The 19,446-nt window shown below is 46.0% G+C and overlaps 1 protein-coding gene across 1 annotated transcript in view; it reads right to left on the minus strand.

The window, feature by feature from the left end:
* The window catches only part of SYN2 (synapsin II), a 393,026-nt gene that overhangs the window by 26,835 nt on the left and 346,745 nt on the right, over positions 1 to 19,446 (minus strand). Inside the window, exons 8-10 of the mRNA XM_040359324.1 lie at positions 15,700 to 15,774; positions 13,777 to 13,879; positions 933 to 1,082 (exon numbers count right to left, since the gene is read on the minus strand). Coding sequence (XP_040215258.1) covers positions 933 to 1,082; positions 13,777 to 13,879; positions 15,700 to 15,774 — 328 coding nt within the window. The remainder of the gene's footprint in view (positions 1 to 932; positions 1,083 to 13,776; positions 13,880 to 15,699; positions 15,775 to 19,446) is intronic.

The following is a 19,446-nucleotide window of genomic DNA, read 5'->3' on the forward strand; positions in this document are numbered from 1 at the left end:
CCGCTAGGTGGCGCTTCCGTTGAGTTTGGCGAATAATATGTAAATGACTAGATACGCCGATTCAAGAAAGGTACGTGCGCCCGTCGCAGTAAAGATACGCCATTTACGTAAGGCATTTTCAGGCGTAAAGTTATTCCATCAAATAGCTGGACTAGTCAATGTTAAGTATGGCCGTCAACATTTTTAAATTTTACGTCGTTTGCGTAAGTCGTCCGTGAATAGGGCTGGACGTAATTTATGTTCATGTCGAAACCAATACGTCCTTGCGGCATACTTTGGAGCAATGCACACTGGGATATGTACACGGACGGCGCATGCGCCGTTCGTAAAAAAAACGTCAATCACGTCGGGTCACAGTTAATATACATAAAACACGCCCCCCACATCCTCATTTGAATTAGGCGCGCTTACGCCGACCAATTTACGCTACGCCGCCGTAACTTAGGAGGCAAGTGCTTTGTGAACACAGCACTTGCCTATCTAACTTATGGCGGCGTAGTGTAAATGCCATGTGCTACGCCTGCCTAACGTTCCGCGCCCCTACCTGAATCTAGCTATCTGTCTCTATCATTTAAAATACACCTATGATAACAATTATAGACCCTTCTTTTTTTTTTGTAAGTGAGCATACTTAAAAAATCTGCAGGGGATCAAATAACTTTACGCCACTGTACATTTCAAGTGGATACAGGAAAACTTCCCTACAAATAGCAACAATGCACCAGACACTACACAATGATGGGCAACATCAGTCAAAACAAGGTGTCATAGAGCCTTGAGATTTACCTGGCCCCCTATAGCTTCTCCACGGTCACATCTGTACAATGGCAGAATTGTTATTTTATTGTCATACATGAACAACTTACCTTGATACTGCTTGTTCTGTATGTATTCAGGTTATGTTATATGACTTTATATTGGAATCTAAATACCTGTGGTTGGGTGGTTGCTGTTGTTCTCTGTGGAGAGGGAATTGGAGTTTTGGACAGAGCCTGATTCATCTTGATCACAACTAAATCAGCAATTGTTTGTCGATCCTCTGCTTGATGCTCACCAATCACTGGCATTGTGCAGTCCATAACCTACCAAAAAAGACCAGAACTAGTCATTTCAATAGCAAGTATTAGGGATACAATATTCCTGATAGATTGTTTCTAAAAGCTGGGCCTGGGGCCTAAAAGCATTAATTTAAATATATTCTTCAATAGCCACAAAGACCACAAATCCATGCTGTATAAACCAAATGCTATTGCAAAACTAAAAATCACCTTTTAAAATTAGTGGTGATGTCATAAATGTGCTGTGTAGAGACCGGAGCTGTGGGAGGGACCCAGTAGGCCCACCCAATATGGGCTGCCTACCGAAAAATACAGGAAGGGGTCATGGACAAGACCAGTCATCCTGCACAGAGGAGAAAGAGCAACAGTGGCTGCTGTGTATTACAGGAAGCCCTGCAGTAGCCCTGCTAGTGCATCTGATGCCGCGTACACATGACCGTTTTTCGGGTTCTAAAAAATTACGTTTTTTTTAAATGTCATTAAAAACTATCGTGTGTTGGCTTCAGAGCATTTTTCGGGTTCTAAAAAACGGGCACATTTTTTTCGAACATGCTCTAATTTTTCATGATGTTTTTAAGGTTGCAAAAAATGGTCGTGTGTGTGCTTTAACGACGTGAACAATCCACGCATGCTCAGAAGCAAGTTATGAGACGGGAGCGCTCATTCTGCTAAACCTACCATTCGTAATGGAGCAAGCACATTCATCACTCTGTAACAGACAGAAAAGCGCAAATCGTCTTTTACTAACACAAAATCAGCTAAAGCAGCCCAAAGGGTGGCGTCATCCAAATGGAACTTCCCCTTTATATTGCCGTCGTACGTGTTGTACGTCACCGCGCTTTGCTAGAGCATTTTTTTTCACGATCGTGTGTAGGCAAGGCTGTTTTAATGATCGGGTTGAAAAAAACGTAGTTTTTAACTAAGTTAATGAGTCCTCAGAGGGCTCTGCAGGCCAGTTAGTTTTTTTCTAGACCCTTAAAAACGTAATTTTTTAGAACCCGAAAAACGGTCGAGTGTACGCGGCATAACACTATCTTCTCCCCAGGTTGGTATTGCTGCTGTTCAGAGGTCTCTGACCACAGTGGAGATCCTAAAGCAGGGGTGCCCAACCTTTTGAAGAGCGAGGGCCACTTAAGCAACTTGGTAATCAGTCACGGCCACAATGAGTGGAGCGGGCAGATGACAGGTCACAGCTACTCTATAGGTCCTCTGATCCGCCCCGATGGAAGGGGACGAATTCCCTTTTGTTTTTCGGATTAGAGGTAGGTGGGTATAAATGGATATCTGTCGCTCTGTAGAGGTGAATTGAGGGTCCCATTTGGTAGGGTTGGTCGTGTCAAAAGGGCCTAAGACTGCTTTCACACTGATGTGCTGCGGTTTACCCACACTGCGGGTGCAGTGTAGTGCACCTGTGCCTATCCTACGGGTTAGCTGAACTTTGCCATAGACTCCGCCTCTGGCAAAAGCCAGCGCTGTAGAGGAAGCATTGGCTTATGGGGCTCTGCTCTGCAGCCACTTTCTTCCTCTACCACCAGCTTCATTCACAACACTGATGCTGTGGTATGGCGGGTCAGCAACCTGCGATCTGTGCTTGCCAACCCGCCATTCCAGGGCAGGGTAGTCGCGGGCCACCTCAGAGGGCTCCACGGGCCACATGTGGCCCCCGGGCCACTGGTTGGCCACCCCTGTCCTAAAGCATTTGTTACCCCAAACTTCATATTCCTGATATGTGCCTGCTGTACTATGTGAAATTGAACCACTACACTTTGAGTATCGCCAGTTATATGGTTATCAAACAACCTTAAAGTGGTTGTAAACCCACTTTTTGTACTTTTACTTACAGGTAAGCCTATAACAAGGCTTACCTGTAGGTAAGGAGAATATCTCCTAAACCTGCACGGTTTAGGAGATATTCCCCTCGCAATGCGCCGCTGCGCATGCGCAGGGGGATCTACGGCGAAAGGACCGTCAGCCGCCGGACCTTGGCGAGTTTTAAATCTCCCGCGCGCACGCGCGGGAGTGACGTCATCGCCGCTCCAGCCAATCACAGCGCTGGAGCGGCAATACCCGGAAGACACGCCGAGGCAAGATGAAATCTCGCTCGGCGTGAACCAGGTAAGTGCTACGCACCTCGTTCCGAGGTAAGTATTTCATAATGAGCTAATATGCAGTGCATATTAGCTCATTATGACTTTTCCCTTACAGGAGGAAAAAAATAAAAAATGTTCATGCGGGTTTACAACCGCTTTAACATTACTGATTGGTATTTATAGCAAGAAATTTTGTTTAAATAAACTTTTCAGTGGCCCGGATTCAGAGAGCAATTGCGCCTGCGTAACCATAGTTACGCAGCGCAATTGCTTGCTTGCGCCGGCGTTACGAATGCTCCTGATTCAGGAACATCGTAACGCCGACTGCAGCCTAAAATCTGCGTGGCATAAGGCTCTTATGCCACGCAGATTTTAGGCTGCATTCTTGCGATGACCGCTAGGGGGCGCTCCCATTGTGCTCAGTGTATAGTATGCAAATTGCATACTAACACCGATTCACAATGTTGCGCGAGCCCTGCGTACGCAAGTTACAGAGTTTCCGTACGGCGTCTTTAGCGTAAGGCTGCCCCTTCTAATAGTAGGGGCAGCCAATGCTAAAGTATACCCGCCGTTCCCGCGTCGTGAAATTTTAATTTCACGTCGTTTGCGTAAGTGATTCGTGAATGGCCCTGGACGCCATTCACGTTCACTTTGAAGCAAATGACGTCCTTGCGCTTTACGATCGGCCTATAATTTAAATTATTCCCGCCCCCTGCGGGATCATTTAAATTGCGCGCGCTTACGCCGGGCAATTTTGCCGGCGCACCCTCGCAATTTACGGAGCTACTGCTCCGTGAATCGAGGGCAGCGGCGCAAATTTGCGGGGGCGCAGGGCAAAATCGTTGCCCTGTGCCTCCGTAACTTATGCGCAATTCTTACTGAATCTGGGCCAGTGAGTATAAAAGAAAAAATCTATATATGGTGTTTATAAAATGTAACTAACTTATCAGATGTCTATAAAGTAGCTGGTCTGCAATGTATTACCATGTTCATCTTTATATGTTTCATGTATCTCATGTAAGTACATGCCTGTTTAGTTTGAATGTACCTTTTGCTTCTGTGATAACTTTGTATTAACTTTAGAACACAGAAAACAAATACTCCTGCGCATTAGTGGATTGTCCAACAGTCAATGTTCCATGGGAAAAATTCCAAAAACGGTAACAGTGGCCTTGCTGCCCTTCATGGATGGGGATTATCCTGGTAGCAAAAAGAGGGAAGAAAAGAAAAAAGGTGCACCAGCCTAGTGTGTTACCATTGACTATTTAATAGAATAAAAATGTATAATAAAAAACTACTCACAAAGAAAGCAACATAATAGGCTTATCGACAACGCTGTAATAGATACCCCTCAAACCATGCTCCAAATTGGGGGATGAAGGTGTGTCACTGCTGTCTGATGCGTTTCGAGGCTACAAAGAGCTCTTCATCAGAGCCGAGCAGACTGCTGGGCTCTGATGAAGAGGTCTTTGTAGCCTCGAAACGTAGTTCGAGGGGTATCTACTACAGCGTTGTCGATAAGCCTATTATGTTGCATTCTTTGTGAGTAGTTTTTTATTATACATTTTTATTCTATTAAATAGTCAACGGTAACACACTAGGCTGATGCGCCTTTTTCTTTTCTTCCCTCTTTTAACTTTGTATTAATCTTTGACCTTTTAATATAATAAAATTGTTTATAAACAAAAAAAAAATGTAATTAAGACTGTAGCAGCAAACCACTAATTTGTGTGTACTGTCAGCAATCTAAACATGGAATAAGGGTTAATAGCTAGTAAAAAAAAATGGTTTCTATTCAATACATACAGCACTTGCATGTAGAAGAAATTTGCTCTTTAATTAGAAACAAAAGGTTGTTTTCTGTCTGCTGTAAAAAATAAACAGCCTCTATGTGTACATTTCCTAATGTCTTCTCTGGTCAAAACACATGGTTCATTTGCAATGAAGAACACTTGGCTATTCAGGGAATTTATCATTTATAAACAATTTAAACATAAAGATGCTTTTAAAGCATATCTAAGGCCTCTTTCACACGGAGCGGATCCGTATTGATCCGCTCCGTTAGCCCGTTTGGCTCAGCGGGGATTCCTCCGTAAATCCCCGCTGAGCTGTCGGCGGACAGGGCGGTCCCCGCACACTGTGCAGAGACCGCCCTGTCTCTCCTCCGCTCTCCCCTATGGGGAATCGGATGAATACGGACCGCGTGTCCGTATTCATCCGATCCGTTCCACCGGACGGAAGAAAAATAGGGTTTTCTTCTGTCCGCAAAAGCGGATCTTTGCAGACGCGGATGGTTGTGGACGTTAGCGGATGCATCATCGTAAACGGACTTGTAATAAACGGACCGTTCGTCCGTACGTCTGAAAGGGGCCTATAAAGCTAGCAATTATTTAAATGAGAAGATTCACTCTCTCTGTTTTTCCTGGTGGTCGTGAAAGTTAAGGAGTTTTGAGTGTTCACTGGAATGGGAATATTTATTGATTACATTTATTTATATAACGTCAATAATTTACGCAGTGCTTTACACATTGTACATTTACATCAGTTCTTTCTCTCAAGGAGCTTACAATCTAAGGCCCCGTACACACGAGAGGATTGATCCGCTGGAATTGATCCGCGGACCGGCTCCAGCGGATAGATCCCCTGGTGTGTACAATCCAGCGGATCTGTTTCCGCGGATTTTTGTCCCCGGGGATGGATTTCCAGCGGATCAAAATTTCTTGACATGCTAAGAAATCGATCCGCTGGAATCCATTCTAACGGATTGATCCGCTGGTCTGTACAGACTCACCGGATCAATCCGTCTGAATCCATCCCACGCATGCGTCGTAATGATTCGACGCATGCGTGGAATTCCTTATATGATAGCGTCGCGCACGTCGCCGCATCATCATCGCGGCGACGGCGCAACACGTCACCGCGGACGGAATTCCGCTGGGATTTTGATCTCATGGTTAGTACAACCATGAGATCAAAATCCGCCAGAGGTTTTTTCCGCGGAAACGGTCCCCCGGACCGTTTCCGCGGATAAATCCTCTCGTGTGTACCCGGCCTAAGGATCCTTTCTCTTACATATACTTAACCACATGCCGACCAGCGCATGACGATATACGTTGACAAAATGGCTCAGCTGGGCATATGGGCGTACAGGTACGTCCCCTTTAAGATGTGGCATTGTGGGTGCGTGCACGCCTGCCGTAAGCTCCGTGAGCGCGGGTCCCACGGATTCGATGTCCGCGGGCATACCTGCGGACTCAATGTTCGAAGGGATACCCGCAATCGTCTCACAGAGAGAAAGAAGGGGGAAATACTGATGTAAACTTTTATTATTATTATACAGGATTTATATAGCGCCAACAGTTTGCGCAGCGCTTTACATCAGGGAAGACAGTACATACACAATATAAATCAATACAGGAGGGATCAGAGGACCCTGCTCGTTAGAGCTTACAATCTAGAAGGGAGGGTCAAGTGGAACAATGGGTAGTAGCTGTGGGGGATGATCAGATGGACTCAAATGCAAATACAGTTGTTAGGTGTGGGTAGGATAGGCTTCTCTGAAGAGGAGGGTTTTCAGGGATCCTCTAAAAGCTAATAGAGAAGAAGATAGGCGGATAGATTGGGGTAAGGAGTTCCATAGGCTTGGAGAGGCTCTGGAGAAGTCCTGGAGATGAGCATGGGAGCAGGTGATGAGAGAGCTAGAGAGTAGGAGGTGTGGGGAATGGGGAAACTAGCATTTCCCCATTCTTCCTAGTGACAGGACACTGATCACAGCTCCCTGTAATCGGGAGCGGTGATCAGTGTCACACGTAGCCACGCCCAATACAGTTAGAACACATCTCTAGGACACACTTAACCCCTTCAGTGCCCCCTACTGGTTAACCCCTTCACTGCCAGTGTCATTTTTACAGTAATCACTTTTTAAAGCACTGATCGCTATATCAATGACAATGATTCCAAACTGGAGTCAAAAGTATCCGATGTGTCACGATAAAAATTGCTGATCGCCGCCATTACTAGTAAAAAACATATTTTTTTATGAAGATACCCTAAAACTGTCCCCTATTTTGTATATGCTATAACTTTTGCGCAAGCCAATCAATAAACGCTTATTGCGATTTTTTTTTATCAAAAATATGTAGAAGAATACGTATCGGTCTAAACTGAGGAAAAAAATATTTTTTTTAATATATTTTTTGGGGATATTTATTATAGCAAAAAGTTAAAAATATTGATTTGTTTTCAAAATTTACGCTCTATTTTTGTTTATAGGGCAAACAATAAAAAGCGCAGAGGTGATCAAATACCACCAAAAGAAAGCTCTATCTGTGGGAAAAAAAATACGTCAATTTTGTTTGGGAGTCAAGTCGCACGACCGCGCAATTGTCAGTTAAAGCGATGAAGTGCCGAATCGCAAAAAGTGCTCTGGTCTTTGGGCAGCCAAATGGTCTGGGGTTGAAGTGGTTAATGCAGAGAGTGTACTGGTTGGGATTTGAACCGGGGACCCTAGCACTGCAAGAAAGGGGTGTTAACTGCTAAGTCAATTTGTTGCCCCATAGAGAGGAAATCTTTGAATGGGGTTTCTTTTTACAAGGGCAACTGTCTGAGAAAGGGCTACTGTGTACAGTTCTGGTGACCTCACTTACAAAAAGATATTGATAACATTAGGGTTGTCCCGATACCACTTTTTTAGGACCGAGTACAAGTACCGATACTTTTTTTCATGTACTCGCCGATACCGAATACCGATACTTTTTTTCAAATGTGTCCCCAAATGCAGCCATGTCCCCCCACATATGCAGCCATGTCCCCCCACATATGCAGCCATGTCCCCCACATATTACAGCCATGTCCCCCACATATTGCAGCCATGCCCCCCCACATATTACAGCCATGTCCCCCCACATATGCAGCCATGTCCCCCCACATATGCAGCCATGTCCCCCCACATATACAGCCATGTCCCCCACATATTACAGCCATGTCCCCCACATATTGCAGCCATGTCCCCCACATATTCCAGCCATGTCCCCCACATATTCCAGCCATGTCCCCCACATATTCCAGCCATGTCCCCCACATATTACAGCCATGTCCCCCCACATATTACAGCCATGTCCCCCACATATTACAGCCATGTCCCCCACATATTACAGCCATGTCCCCCACATATTACAGCCATGTCCCCCACATATTACAGCCATGTCCCCCACATATTCCAGCCATGTCCCCCACATATTCCAGCCATGTCCCCCACATATTCCAGCCATGTCCCCCACATATTACAGCCATGTCCCCCCACATATTACAGCCATGTCCCCCACATATTCCAGCCATGTCCCCCACATATTACAGCCATGTCCCCCCACATATTACAGCCATGTCCCCCACATATTACAGCCATGTCCCCCACATATTGCAGCCATGTCCCCCACATATTACAGCCATGTCCCCCACATATTGCAGCCATGTCCCCCACATATTGCAGCCATGTCCCCCACATATTGCAGCCATGTCCCCCACATATTACAGCCATGTCCCCCACATATTACAGCCATGTCCCCCACATATTACAGCCATGTCCCCCACATATTACAGCCATGTCCCCCCACATATTGCAGCCATGTCCCCCACATATTGCAGCCATGTCCCCCACATATTGCAGCCATGTCCCCCCACATATTGCAGCCATGTCCCCCCACATATTGCAGCCATGTCCCCCATACCTGGATGATGCCGCCGCTGCCGCGTTAATCAGCGTGCGGGGAACATTACAGCTTTCGTTTGAATAGCTGTATCCCCGCAGCGCCGTGTATAGACACTCCCCCTTGCTCGGGATTGGACAGATCATCCGTCCAATCCCGCGCAAGGGGGAGTGTCTATACGCGGCGGGGATACAGCTATTCAAACGAAAGCTGTAATGTTCCCCGCACGCTGATTAACGCGGCGGCGGCTTTGCGGTTTGCGGCGGGGGGGTGGGAGACAAGTATTCTATTCAGGCATCGGGGGCATTTGCGGCAGTACAAGTACTCCCGCAAATACTCGGTTTCGGTCCCGATACCGATACTGGTATCGGTATCGGGACAACCCTAGATAACATATAACAAGTCCAGAAACAGGTATCAAAAATTGTGAAAACATATCGAGAGCGACTTGAGGAACTTAATATATACAGTCTGGAGTAAAGAAGGGAAAGGGGAGACATGACCGAAACCTTTAAATACATCCATCCGGTGGGTGAAGAAGGTCCGGGAGGGCATTTTGCTCAATATGAAACCAAAATCAAGAACACAGGGACATGACCTCAAACTTATCTTAGAAAGTATTACTTTACTGAAAGAATAGTTGATGCTTGGAATAAACTTCCAGCGGAGGTAGTGGGCCAGTCAACAATATGGGAAAAACATAGATCTATACTCAGACAAACAAAAGTTAACAAAAACAAAAACCCAAAAAATACAAAACATGTATATAAAAAAGATTACAAAAAAAGGAGGGTAGACTCGATGGACTACTCAGTCTTTTTTCAGCTGTTACTTTTCTGTTTCTATGTTCATGACTGAATAAAATCAACTTTTGTGTATAACCACTTGACTTAACTACTTGACTTTTCTGCCCTTCCATCAGGAGAGGTGCATTCACTACTTCTTGATCTTTCATCTAAGCATAGGAATGCCCTGGTAATCTTCAGATGTCCAGATAAAAACAAAAGCCACGGGTAGCTATGATGTATCCTAAGCAGTGTTGTGGTATATGTTCTTATTTGGGCGGAAATCCATCGGCCGCCACCCCCCCCCCCCCCAGTTCACAGGCATCCCCCCAGTCAGTCACCATCCCCACACTTACACCATCTAGATCGCGGGCAGTGCCACCTCCGGCGGTGGCTTCACCCTGCATCTCCTCAGCAACATTGCAGCTTCCCCATGCATCACCTCCTCCTCGGCAACCAATAGGTTCGCTTCTCCTCTCGGCCAATCGGTGACGGGTCTCAGGACCCGCTTCCTGAATGGCCGTGAGAAGAATCAGAAAGACAATAATGAATAATAATTTTCTATTGTCTTGTCACACAACTGGGTTGGCTCAGGGCGCAGTGTTCTGCGCCCTGAGCCCACCCTTTTTTAACCACTTGCTCACTGGGCACATAAACCCCCTTCGTGCCCAGGCGAAATTTCAGCTTCCGGCACTGCGTCGCTTTAACTGACATTTGCGCGGTCGTGCGACGTGGCTCCCAAACAAAATTGACGTCCTTTTTTCCCCACAAATAGAGCTTTATTTTGGTGGTATTTGATCACCTCTGCGGTTTTTATTTTTTGCGCTATAAACAAAAAAAGAGCGACAATTTAATAAAAATACATTTTTTTTTTACTTGTTGCTATAATAAATATCCGAATTTTTTTTAAAAAAAACAATTTTTTTTCTCAGTTAAGGCCGATACGTATTTTTCGACGTATTTTTGTAAAAAAAAAAAAAAATCGCAATAAGCGACTGGTTTGCGCAAAAGTTATAGCGCCTACAAAATAGGGAACAGAATTATGATTTTTTTTCATATTTTTTTTTTTTACTAGTAATGGCGGCGATCTGCGATTTTTATTGGGACTGCGATATTGCGGCGGACGTATCGGACACTTTCGACACAAATTTGGGACCATTCACATTTATACAGCGATCAGTGCTATAAAAATGCACTAATTACTGTATAAATGTGACTGGCAGGGAAGGGGTTTACACTAGGGGGTGAGGAAGGGGTTAAATGTGTAGCCTGGGTGTGTTCTAACTGTGTGGGGGGAGGGGAATGACTGGGGGAGGTGAACGATGCTGTGTCTCTATGTACAAGAGACACATATCGGTCTCCTCTCCTCTAACAGCACGTGGAGCTCTGTGTTTACACACAGAGCTCCACGTCCCTGCTGTTACCGGCTGTGTCACCGACGATCGCGTGTACCCGGCGGACATCGCGGCCGCCAGGTACACGCATCGGCTCCCAAGCGATGCGGCGTCACAGTGGTTACCCGCCGCGCGCCCCCCAGTGGCGTGCGCGGGTAATGCATTTCAAATGACGTCCAAAGACGTCCAGTTGGCACCTGAGAACCGCGCTGTTGACGTCTTTTGTCAATAGCGCGGGTCTCAAGTGGTTAAAGCCACTTAAAGCCTCGGGCTCTAATCATGTGCTTCTAAAAAAGCAAAAAAAAAAACACTTGGAATCTATTCGCCTGGTGCTCTGCATGTAGATTAGGGGCCGGGCGCATTAACAGGGAGCAGGTTGGTTGGAACAAATTTTTGATATTACTTTCTTATTTTTACAGCTTGGTCTTGCACATTTTTATATTTTATCTAATATTAACAATTTCTAGAGCAACCTCCAGAGGGAGCCATCAGTGGCTTAGCACAATTATTTGTGTGTCTCTTAACAATTGTTCAAATTTCACATCAGGGGAATGTATTGTTGTGAATGGGATGGCTTTAAAGTAGGCGTAGTGAAGCTAGAATCTTTTGGATGCATTTGTACACACAGTACATGCTGATTTTGAACTGCAAAGAGCATTTTGAGGTTTGGTGCTGCACCTTTTTCACCTTCCTGGCCTTGGCACTTGCCCACAAGAGCCATTATGAATACAGCCCGGCTTTCTCTTGGCCAAATAATACATTGGCCCAGATTCAGGTAGATTTGCCCATTACTTACACCTGAGCCGCTCAGCTGAATTTCTCTGCGCTGGAGCAATTTTGCCAAATTGCCACCTGATTCAGGAATCGTTTGTTCAGTTAATTTGCTCCTGTTTAAGGCAAAGCTGAGGGCGCAAGGCCGTGCAAGTCAAAGTGGGTGTGCCCCTATGTAAATGAGGAATTTTCGGCTCAGCAGAGGTTTGCTAGCATAATTTCAGGGCAAATCCTGCTCAGCTGCTTGCACTGAGCAAATAAATAGGAGCAGACTTGCGCAGGTTCTTTGCTGAATTTCATCCTGCTTTTTCCAACCCCCCCTGAGCAAGGAAATTCAGCCCATTTGCAAGACATGGCACCTCCCAAAGGGACCAAAAAAAGGAAGGCCAACTTTGTGACTGCAGAGATGGACATCCTGATTGCTGCACTCCAGCAGCATAAGGAAGTCCTATATGGTGCCCAGCGGGCAAACACCACCATTGCCCAAAGGAGGGCTATATATGAAGCCATTGCCCTGGACATCAATGCCCTGGGTAATGAAGATCGTTCCTGGGATGACATCCAGAAGAAATTAAATGATATGAGGCGCAGGGTCCGTGAAAAACTGGCTCTTATCAGGAAGCATACCGGTGGCACGGGAGGTGGTCCGCGATGTATGATCCGGCTCAATCAGGAGGAGCAGCTTATTGCACAAACGTTCGTGCAGGAGCAGGTGGAGGGACTTGAAGGGTACGACTCCACTGTTGGGAACTTGGGGACTGGTAAGTTATTTTTCTTTCATATCTGCTGTGCATCATGGGAGGGGGTACAAGTGAACATATTTGTGGGTAGAAGTGAAGATGTAAGTATTATTTTTCTTTCATATCTGCTGTGCATCATGGGAGGGGGTACAAGTGAACATATTTGTGGGTAGAAGTGAAGATGTAAGTATTATTTTTCTTTCATATCTGCTGTGCATCATGGGAGGGGGTACAAGTGAACATATTTGTGGGTAGAAGTGAAGATGGAACTATTATTTTTCTTTCATATCTGCTGTGCATCATGGGAGGGGGTACAAGTGAACATATGAGAAGTGTGTTGCACCAGCAAAATATGTCGTTTTGGTGTCATCCACAGGTGGTGATGAGGAAGAAGAAGCTGGGCCGTCTTCGGCTGCGGCTCGACCCAGCCCATCCAGACCAGAGCCAGGGGTCCAGTCAGGCCCCATGGACATTCTGGCTATGCTGGTCCAGGAGGAGATCATACCGGGGCCAAGTATGGAGGAGGAAGTGGTATTGGAGGAGGATACCTTTTTCCTCATCCAGGAGGACTCTGGCTCCCTCCAGGAGGATACCACCATCCCTGTGCAACCCACCACCCCCCTGCCCAGCACGTCATCCCCCTCCAGGGCAAGCCCCTCCAGGGCAAGCCCCTCCCTTGTGGACCCCTCCCCTTCTCCCTCTCCCGTGCCCTCCTACGAGTCGGCTCAGTCAATAGAATATCAAGAACCATAGCTGCCCCTGGCATGTTGGTGCACAGATGTGAGGTCCCTAAAATGTGGGTGCTCTGCTTGTTCAGATCGTCTGTCTAGGTGCTGCTGAAGTTGCGCGCTCCTTCAGATGACATTTGGCCATCTTTTGCTAACTTGCCCCTGCTTTTAACAGGAGCAAGTTTGCCCAGGGAAAAAAGCTTGCACGCTTCCAGTGCAAGATGCGCATCACACGCGCATGTTTCTGAATCATCGGCAGTACCTAATTTGCATATTCGCTGAGGGAATTCCATGAAGGCGCAACTTACACCCCGCGCAAAATTCCACGAAAATTGAGCTGGAACAGCTAGGCTGCGTGCGCGGGAAAATGGCCGCATTTCAGGCTTAACTGGTTTACAGAATCAGCCGCAAATTTGCATAGGAGCAAATCAGTACTTGCGCGGCGCAAATCACACTTGTTCCCGCGCAAGTGCTTCTTGAATCTGGGCCATTGTTTTTTTCTTACCTCAATGATATAATCCTTTCCATCCTTCCCATGTACCACCTTTACAGCACAAATATCCAGACCACCAAAGATTTCGGAACATGTGTCAACCCACAGCTTGTACCTAGAAGATAATAAAAAACATTAGTAGCAGCAAAAAAAAAAAAAAAAAAAATCAGGCATTAGCAGGTCAGGTCAGATATTATTATAGGTCACAGTTAAAGCTGAACCCTAGGATAGGTAAACATTCTCCCTTGCAGTGAGTCCCCCCACTAAAGCCTAACCCTAGGTTCACATCTATGCGGCTGCGGTTAATGTGTGCGTTTTGTGTTTTTGAACATATGTTTTTGATGTGATTTTACATGTTTTATTTCTCTTTAACAAACGGTATATAGGACAGGTGACATTGCCGGGTGGCCCCACCCCTCTGCTATTTTTTTTGGGGGGGGTCCGTTGGTTCGGTGAGCGGCATAATTGACAATGGATCTACACTAGGGTAATTTTTTGTTTTTAATAAAGAACTTGTCAAAAATTTGTGTTGTGTCTTTACTCACTTTTTTGGTGAATGGGTAGGGGTAGGTACCCCATACTCATTCACATGGGGGGGCAGGATCTGGGGACCAACTTTGCTAAAGTTGGATTCCAAATTCTGAAAAAGCCACACGCCTACAGACCCCCACAACCACCGGCCAGGGTTTTGGGGAATAGCCCCTTGTCTCAATCAACGTGTGGACAAGGTGCTTTGGGGGGGCAGAGCTCCCTTGCCCCAAAGCACCTCCTACATGTTGAGGGTATGTGGCCTGGTATGGTTTGGGGGGGAGGGCGCACAAACGTCCCCTCTCTTTCCTGACCAGCTGGGCTGCATGTTTAGATAAGGGTCTGGCATGGATTTTGGGGGGAACCCTATGCTGTTTTTTGTTTTAGAAATGAAGAGATGGGGGAAATGATCCGTAGAACCTAGTACATTGTATCTTCAATTACAAAAAATACATTTTTGTCTGAGACCTTTTTCCTTGAAGCACCAGATCGTCTAGATCTAGTGTAATTTTCTACTTATGTGGCATTAGGAATTTTGCTATCATCATAATGATAGTGACTGTTTTTGTTTCACCCTTCAGAATAAGCATCACTGAGGTCTTGGGCAAGTTTATCTTAAAACTGTTTTATCCAAATAAAATATTGAATTTTAATATGGCTGAATTCCTTTCCATGACCACCAAATATGTGAAAAGAAGCCAACAGCAACCCCCACAGTTCCAACCCATATTTGACTGAGAGGGATTGCTTTTATTGATCTTCTTTTGCGTTATACAGTAATGTGCTAATAGTTTATAGTCAGCCAGCTTGTAACACAGACCTTTATGCCGCGTACACACGATTGGAAATTATGACAAGAAAACCGTGGATTTTTGGCTCAAACGTGTTGCATAACCAAGGTCACACACAATTCCGACCGTCAAAAACGCGGTGACGTACAACACTACAAAGAGCCAAGAAAAATTAAGTTCAATGATTCCGAGCACACGTCGAATTGATTCCGATCATGCATGTTTTTTTGCGGAATTGCATACAGACAATCGGAATTTTCGCCAAGAACTTTTCCCGTCTGAAAATTTGAGAACCAGCTCTCAAATTTTTTCAGTCGGAAATTTCGACAGAAAAAGTCCGAAGGGGCCTGCATACGGTCGGAATTTCTGTCCAAAAGCTCACATCGAACTTTTCTTGTCGGAAATTCCGATCGTGTGTACGCACCATTAGAGAGCACAGTATAATAAAAAAAATTAAGATTCCCCCCGTAGTCTGTACGGTATGTTCAATTCCTGCAGCCATTTTTCTTTTACAGAAATCTGGGAATAAAGTGTACAATCCTTCCCTTTAAGGATATTAAGAATGAACAACATAATAATATTAGTATTAATCAATATTCTTATAGTCATCACTCACCTGTCTGACATTGCCACCTGTTCTAGCATGGCAGACCCAGTGTTTGTCTTCCAGTTACCTGATATTGAGGTTCTCCTGAAAAAATAGCGGAAGGAAATATATTTATGTAAAGAGATAGATAGATAGATAGATAGATCGATAGATAGCCAGAAAAATACATCTATTGTAGAAGCTTCCTTAGTTTCCATTTACATCAGGGGTCCTCAAACCATGCGGCCCGCGGAGGACATTTATCCGGCCCACCCCAACCACGGACAGATTCCTAACATGCCAGGCAGGTTGTAACACAGCGGTCCCGCTGTGTCATGGAGCTTACAGTGTTAACAGTTTGGGCGCGCTGTGATAAATGTCCCACCCTCCTCCTGACCTAGACTAACTCATGTGATAGAGCCATTGTTCTGTCTATCACACAAGCTGGTCTAGGAGGAGGAGGGCGGGACATTTATCACAGCGCGCCCAAACTGTTAACACTGTGAGCTCCATGACACAGCGGGACCGTGACACAGCAGCAGCAGTTTGGCACAGTAAGGCTGTGAGGGGCTTGCAATGATGATGGTGAGGGGGGGGGCTTGCAATGAGGGGCTTGCAGTGAGGGGCTTGCAATGAGGGGCTTGTAATGATGATAGTGAGGGGGGCCTTGCAATGATCGTGATCGGCTTGCAATTAATGATTGTGAGGGGGGGCTTGTAATGATAATGGTGAGGGGGGGCTTGCAATGATTGTGAGGAGCTTGCAATGATGATGGTGAGGAGGGGGGCTTGCAATGATGATGGTGAGGGGGGGGGGCTTGCAATGATGATGGTGAAGGGGATTGCAATGATGGTGAGGGCTTGCAATGATGGTGATGGGGGGGGGAGGCTTGCAATGATGGTAAGGAGCTTGCAATGATGGTGAGGGGGGCTTGAAATGATGCCTTAAATTTGAAATTATGGTGAGGGGGGGGGCTTGCAATGATGGCCTGAAATGATGGTGAGGGGGGCTTGAAATTATGGTGAGGGGGGGCTTGCAATGATGGCTTGAATTTATGATGGTAAGTGGGGGGCTTGCAATGATGGCTTGAAATGACGGTGAGGGGGGACTTGCAATGATGGCTTGAAATGACGGTGAGGGGGGACTTGCAATGATGGCTTGAAATGACGGTGAGGGGGGACTTGCAATGATGGCCTAAAATGACGGTGAGGGGGGACTTGCAATGATGGCCTGAAATGACGGTGAGGGGGGGCTTGCAATGAAATACTGGTAAGTTTGTTGGTTTAACTTCAACTTTACTTGTTCTTCATTTTAAATATTGTATTTGTTCCCATTTTGTTTTTTCACTTCAAAATAACATATGTGCAGTGTGCATAGGAAATTGTTCATAGTTTTTTTTAAAAACTATAGTCCGGCCCTCTAACGGTCTGAGGGACAGTTAACCGGCCCCCTGTTTAAAAAGTTTGAGGACCCCTGATTTACATGGTGCAGCAAAACTAAAATTTGAGTATGTATGTGCATTGCCATTCATAATGAATGGAACTCAAAAGCACATACAAAAAGCACCTGTGCTACAGTGTTGCAGTGTTGCAGTGTACCACGATGTACAATGTGGGTTGTGGTACCACGAGGAGAAAAAAAATGTAATGCAGCTGCAATTTTTCCTGCATTGAGGCTTTTTCAAAATGAATGGACCACAGTAATGCCGTGCACCTTAGCACGTCATAAAGCGCGTTGCGGAGCATACAATACTGCGTTGCCGAATAGTGTCAATCTCTACAAAACATGATTTCTGTACTCTACTCCTAAAAAGCTGATTAAGGCTTACCAGGAGGATTGCATACATTCCGGGGAATTAAAGTGAAGCTCCACCCAAAAGGGGAAGCTCAGCTTATGTCCTCCGCAGCAACTTTTGGCACCTTTCGGGGGGGGGGGGGGGGGACCCGTTTTTGGCAGTTACCTGCTCCCACTTCCGGTTGACATCGCTGCAGCAAACACATGCAGAAGTTTGGCCCCCCCCTCCTCCTTTCCCTGCCGCTGGACCATTCACAAAGCACAGCACGCTTCGTGCATGCGCAGTAGGGAACTAGGTGTGAAGCCGTAAGGCTTCACTGCTGGTTTCCCTTACCCGAGATGGCGGTGGCAGCACCCAAGAGCCGACTGAAAAATTGGGTGGAGTGAAGACACCCCTGGATTCGTGGACAGGTAAGTGTCCTAATATTAAAAGTCAGCAGCTACAGTATTTGTAGCTGCTGACTGTTCATTTTTTTTTCTGCAGGAGCCTGGAACTCCACTTTAACTAAGGTTTTTGTGTCACTATTATGGTGCAGGAAACCAGAATTGGCTTGTTCCACATTAATAGAGCAGATAGACCTGCTTCAGGTCTGTCTGTACCACCTATGCCAGTTTCTATTTCAGAGTGAATTAGAAACTAGCCGGGGTCAGCATCTGATTAATAAAGGGAATGTGGCAGTTTTCCATATATAAAACTGCTGCAAATTCTCACCTGGTGTGACCTTGCTGTATGGGAGGTGACAGCTCACATCCCTTTCTCTGCCCACTTAGTGATCACATGAAAAGAGACTGCACAAAGTTAATGCCCTCTTCCCTACGCTCTGAGCAGAGCAGGAGGCTGCGGTGGGCAGAGATTGAAGTGGATCTTCACCCTCAAACCAAACTTCCGTCCGTTCTACCCCTCCTCCACTCCGCTACACAATATCCCCTTTTTTTATTTCCTTTTTTCTTGGAGAAAAACATTTCGCCCATCCTAATGCACATCACTCGCCTAGGCGAATGGCATGCACTGTGCTGCCTGTGACTAGGCATAGGGGTTCATTTATTAAAGACAAATAGACTGTGCACGGTGCATGTGCTTAGTAAATGAGATGAAGCTTCACTTTGCAAAGAGTACCCAATCACAAGCAAGGGAAATTTAATTAAATGCATTTTTGCTTGCACAGGACTGGATGATGGAAGTCAGCAGAGCTTCCCATCATTTACTAAGTTCTATAGCAACTGCATTTACAAAGTGCACACTCTATTTGCCTTTAGTAAATTCACCCCATAATCCTTCATTCACAAAAGGAGTAGGGGGACAGCCCTAGTGGAGCATCTTTGGCAGGCCTGCTGGCTGAGCCCAGAAAAGCTGGCAGCCTCCTGATAACTTCACACAAGAACATGGTGGCATAGGACCCAAGTGGTGGCAGAGTAAAGAGGAACTCAGTAGGACAACATTGGATCTGATAGGTGGGTACAGAACCCACAATCCAGTAGGTAGGGGTTAAAACATAGGGGGAGGGTGAATATCAACTTTAACAAAGGGGCTTGTGCCCTCTTTTTTTTATTTTATTAGAAGCAGCATCTGATCCATGTTCTAAGTTAAAGGGGTTGTAAAGTCAGAAGGTTTTTGATCTTAATGCATTCTTTGCATTAAGATAAAAAGCTTTCTGTGTATAGCAGCCCCCCTCGGCCCCCTAATACTTACCTGAGCCCCATTTTTGTCCATCGATGTCCACAAGTGTCTCGGCTGTCCAAGACTCTCCCTCCTGATTGGCTCCCGCTGCTGTCAATAAAAGTGAGTTAGCCGATCAGGAGTGAGGGGGGGCAGGGCCAGGCCGTGGCTCAGTGTCTGAATGGACTCGGCTCGGCTGTGACCCGGCTCAGGTGCCCCCATAGCAAGCTGTTTGCTGTGGGGGCACTCCACAGGTGGGAGGGGCCAGGAGCACAGATGAGGGACACGAGAAGAGGAGGATCTGGGCTACTCTGTGCAAATACACT

The sequence above is a fragment of the Rana temporaria genome, chromosome 7 (assembly GCF_905171775.1).
Source record: "Rana temporaria chromosome 7, aRanTem1.1, whole genome shotgun sequence".
Taxonomy (NCBI): Eukaryota; Metazoa; Chordata; class Amphibia; order Anura; family Ranidae; genus Rana; species Rana temporaria.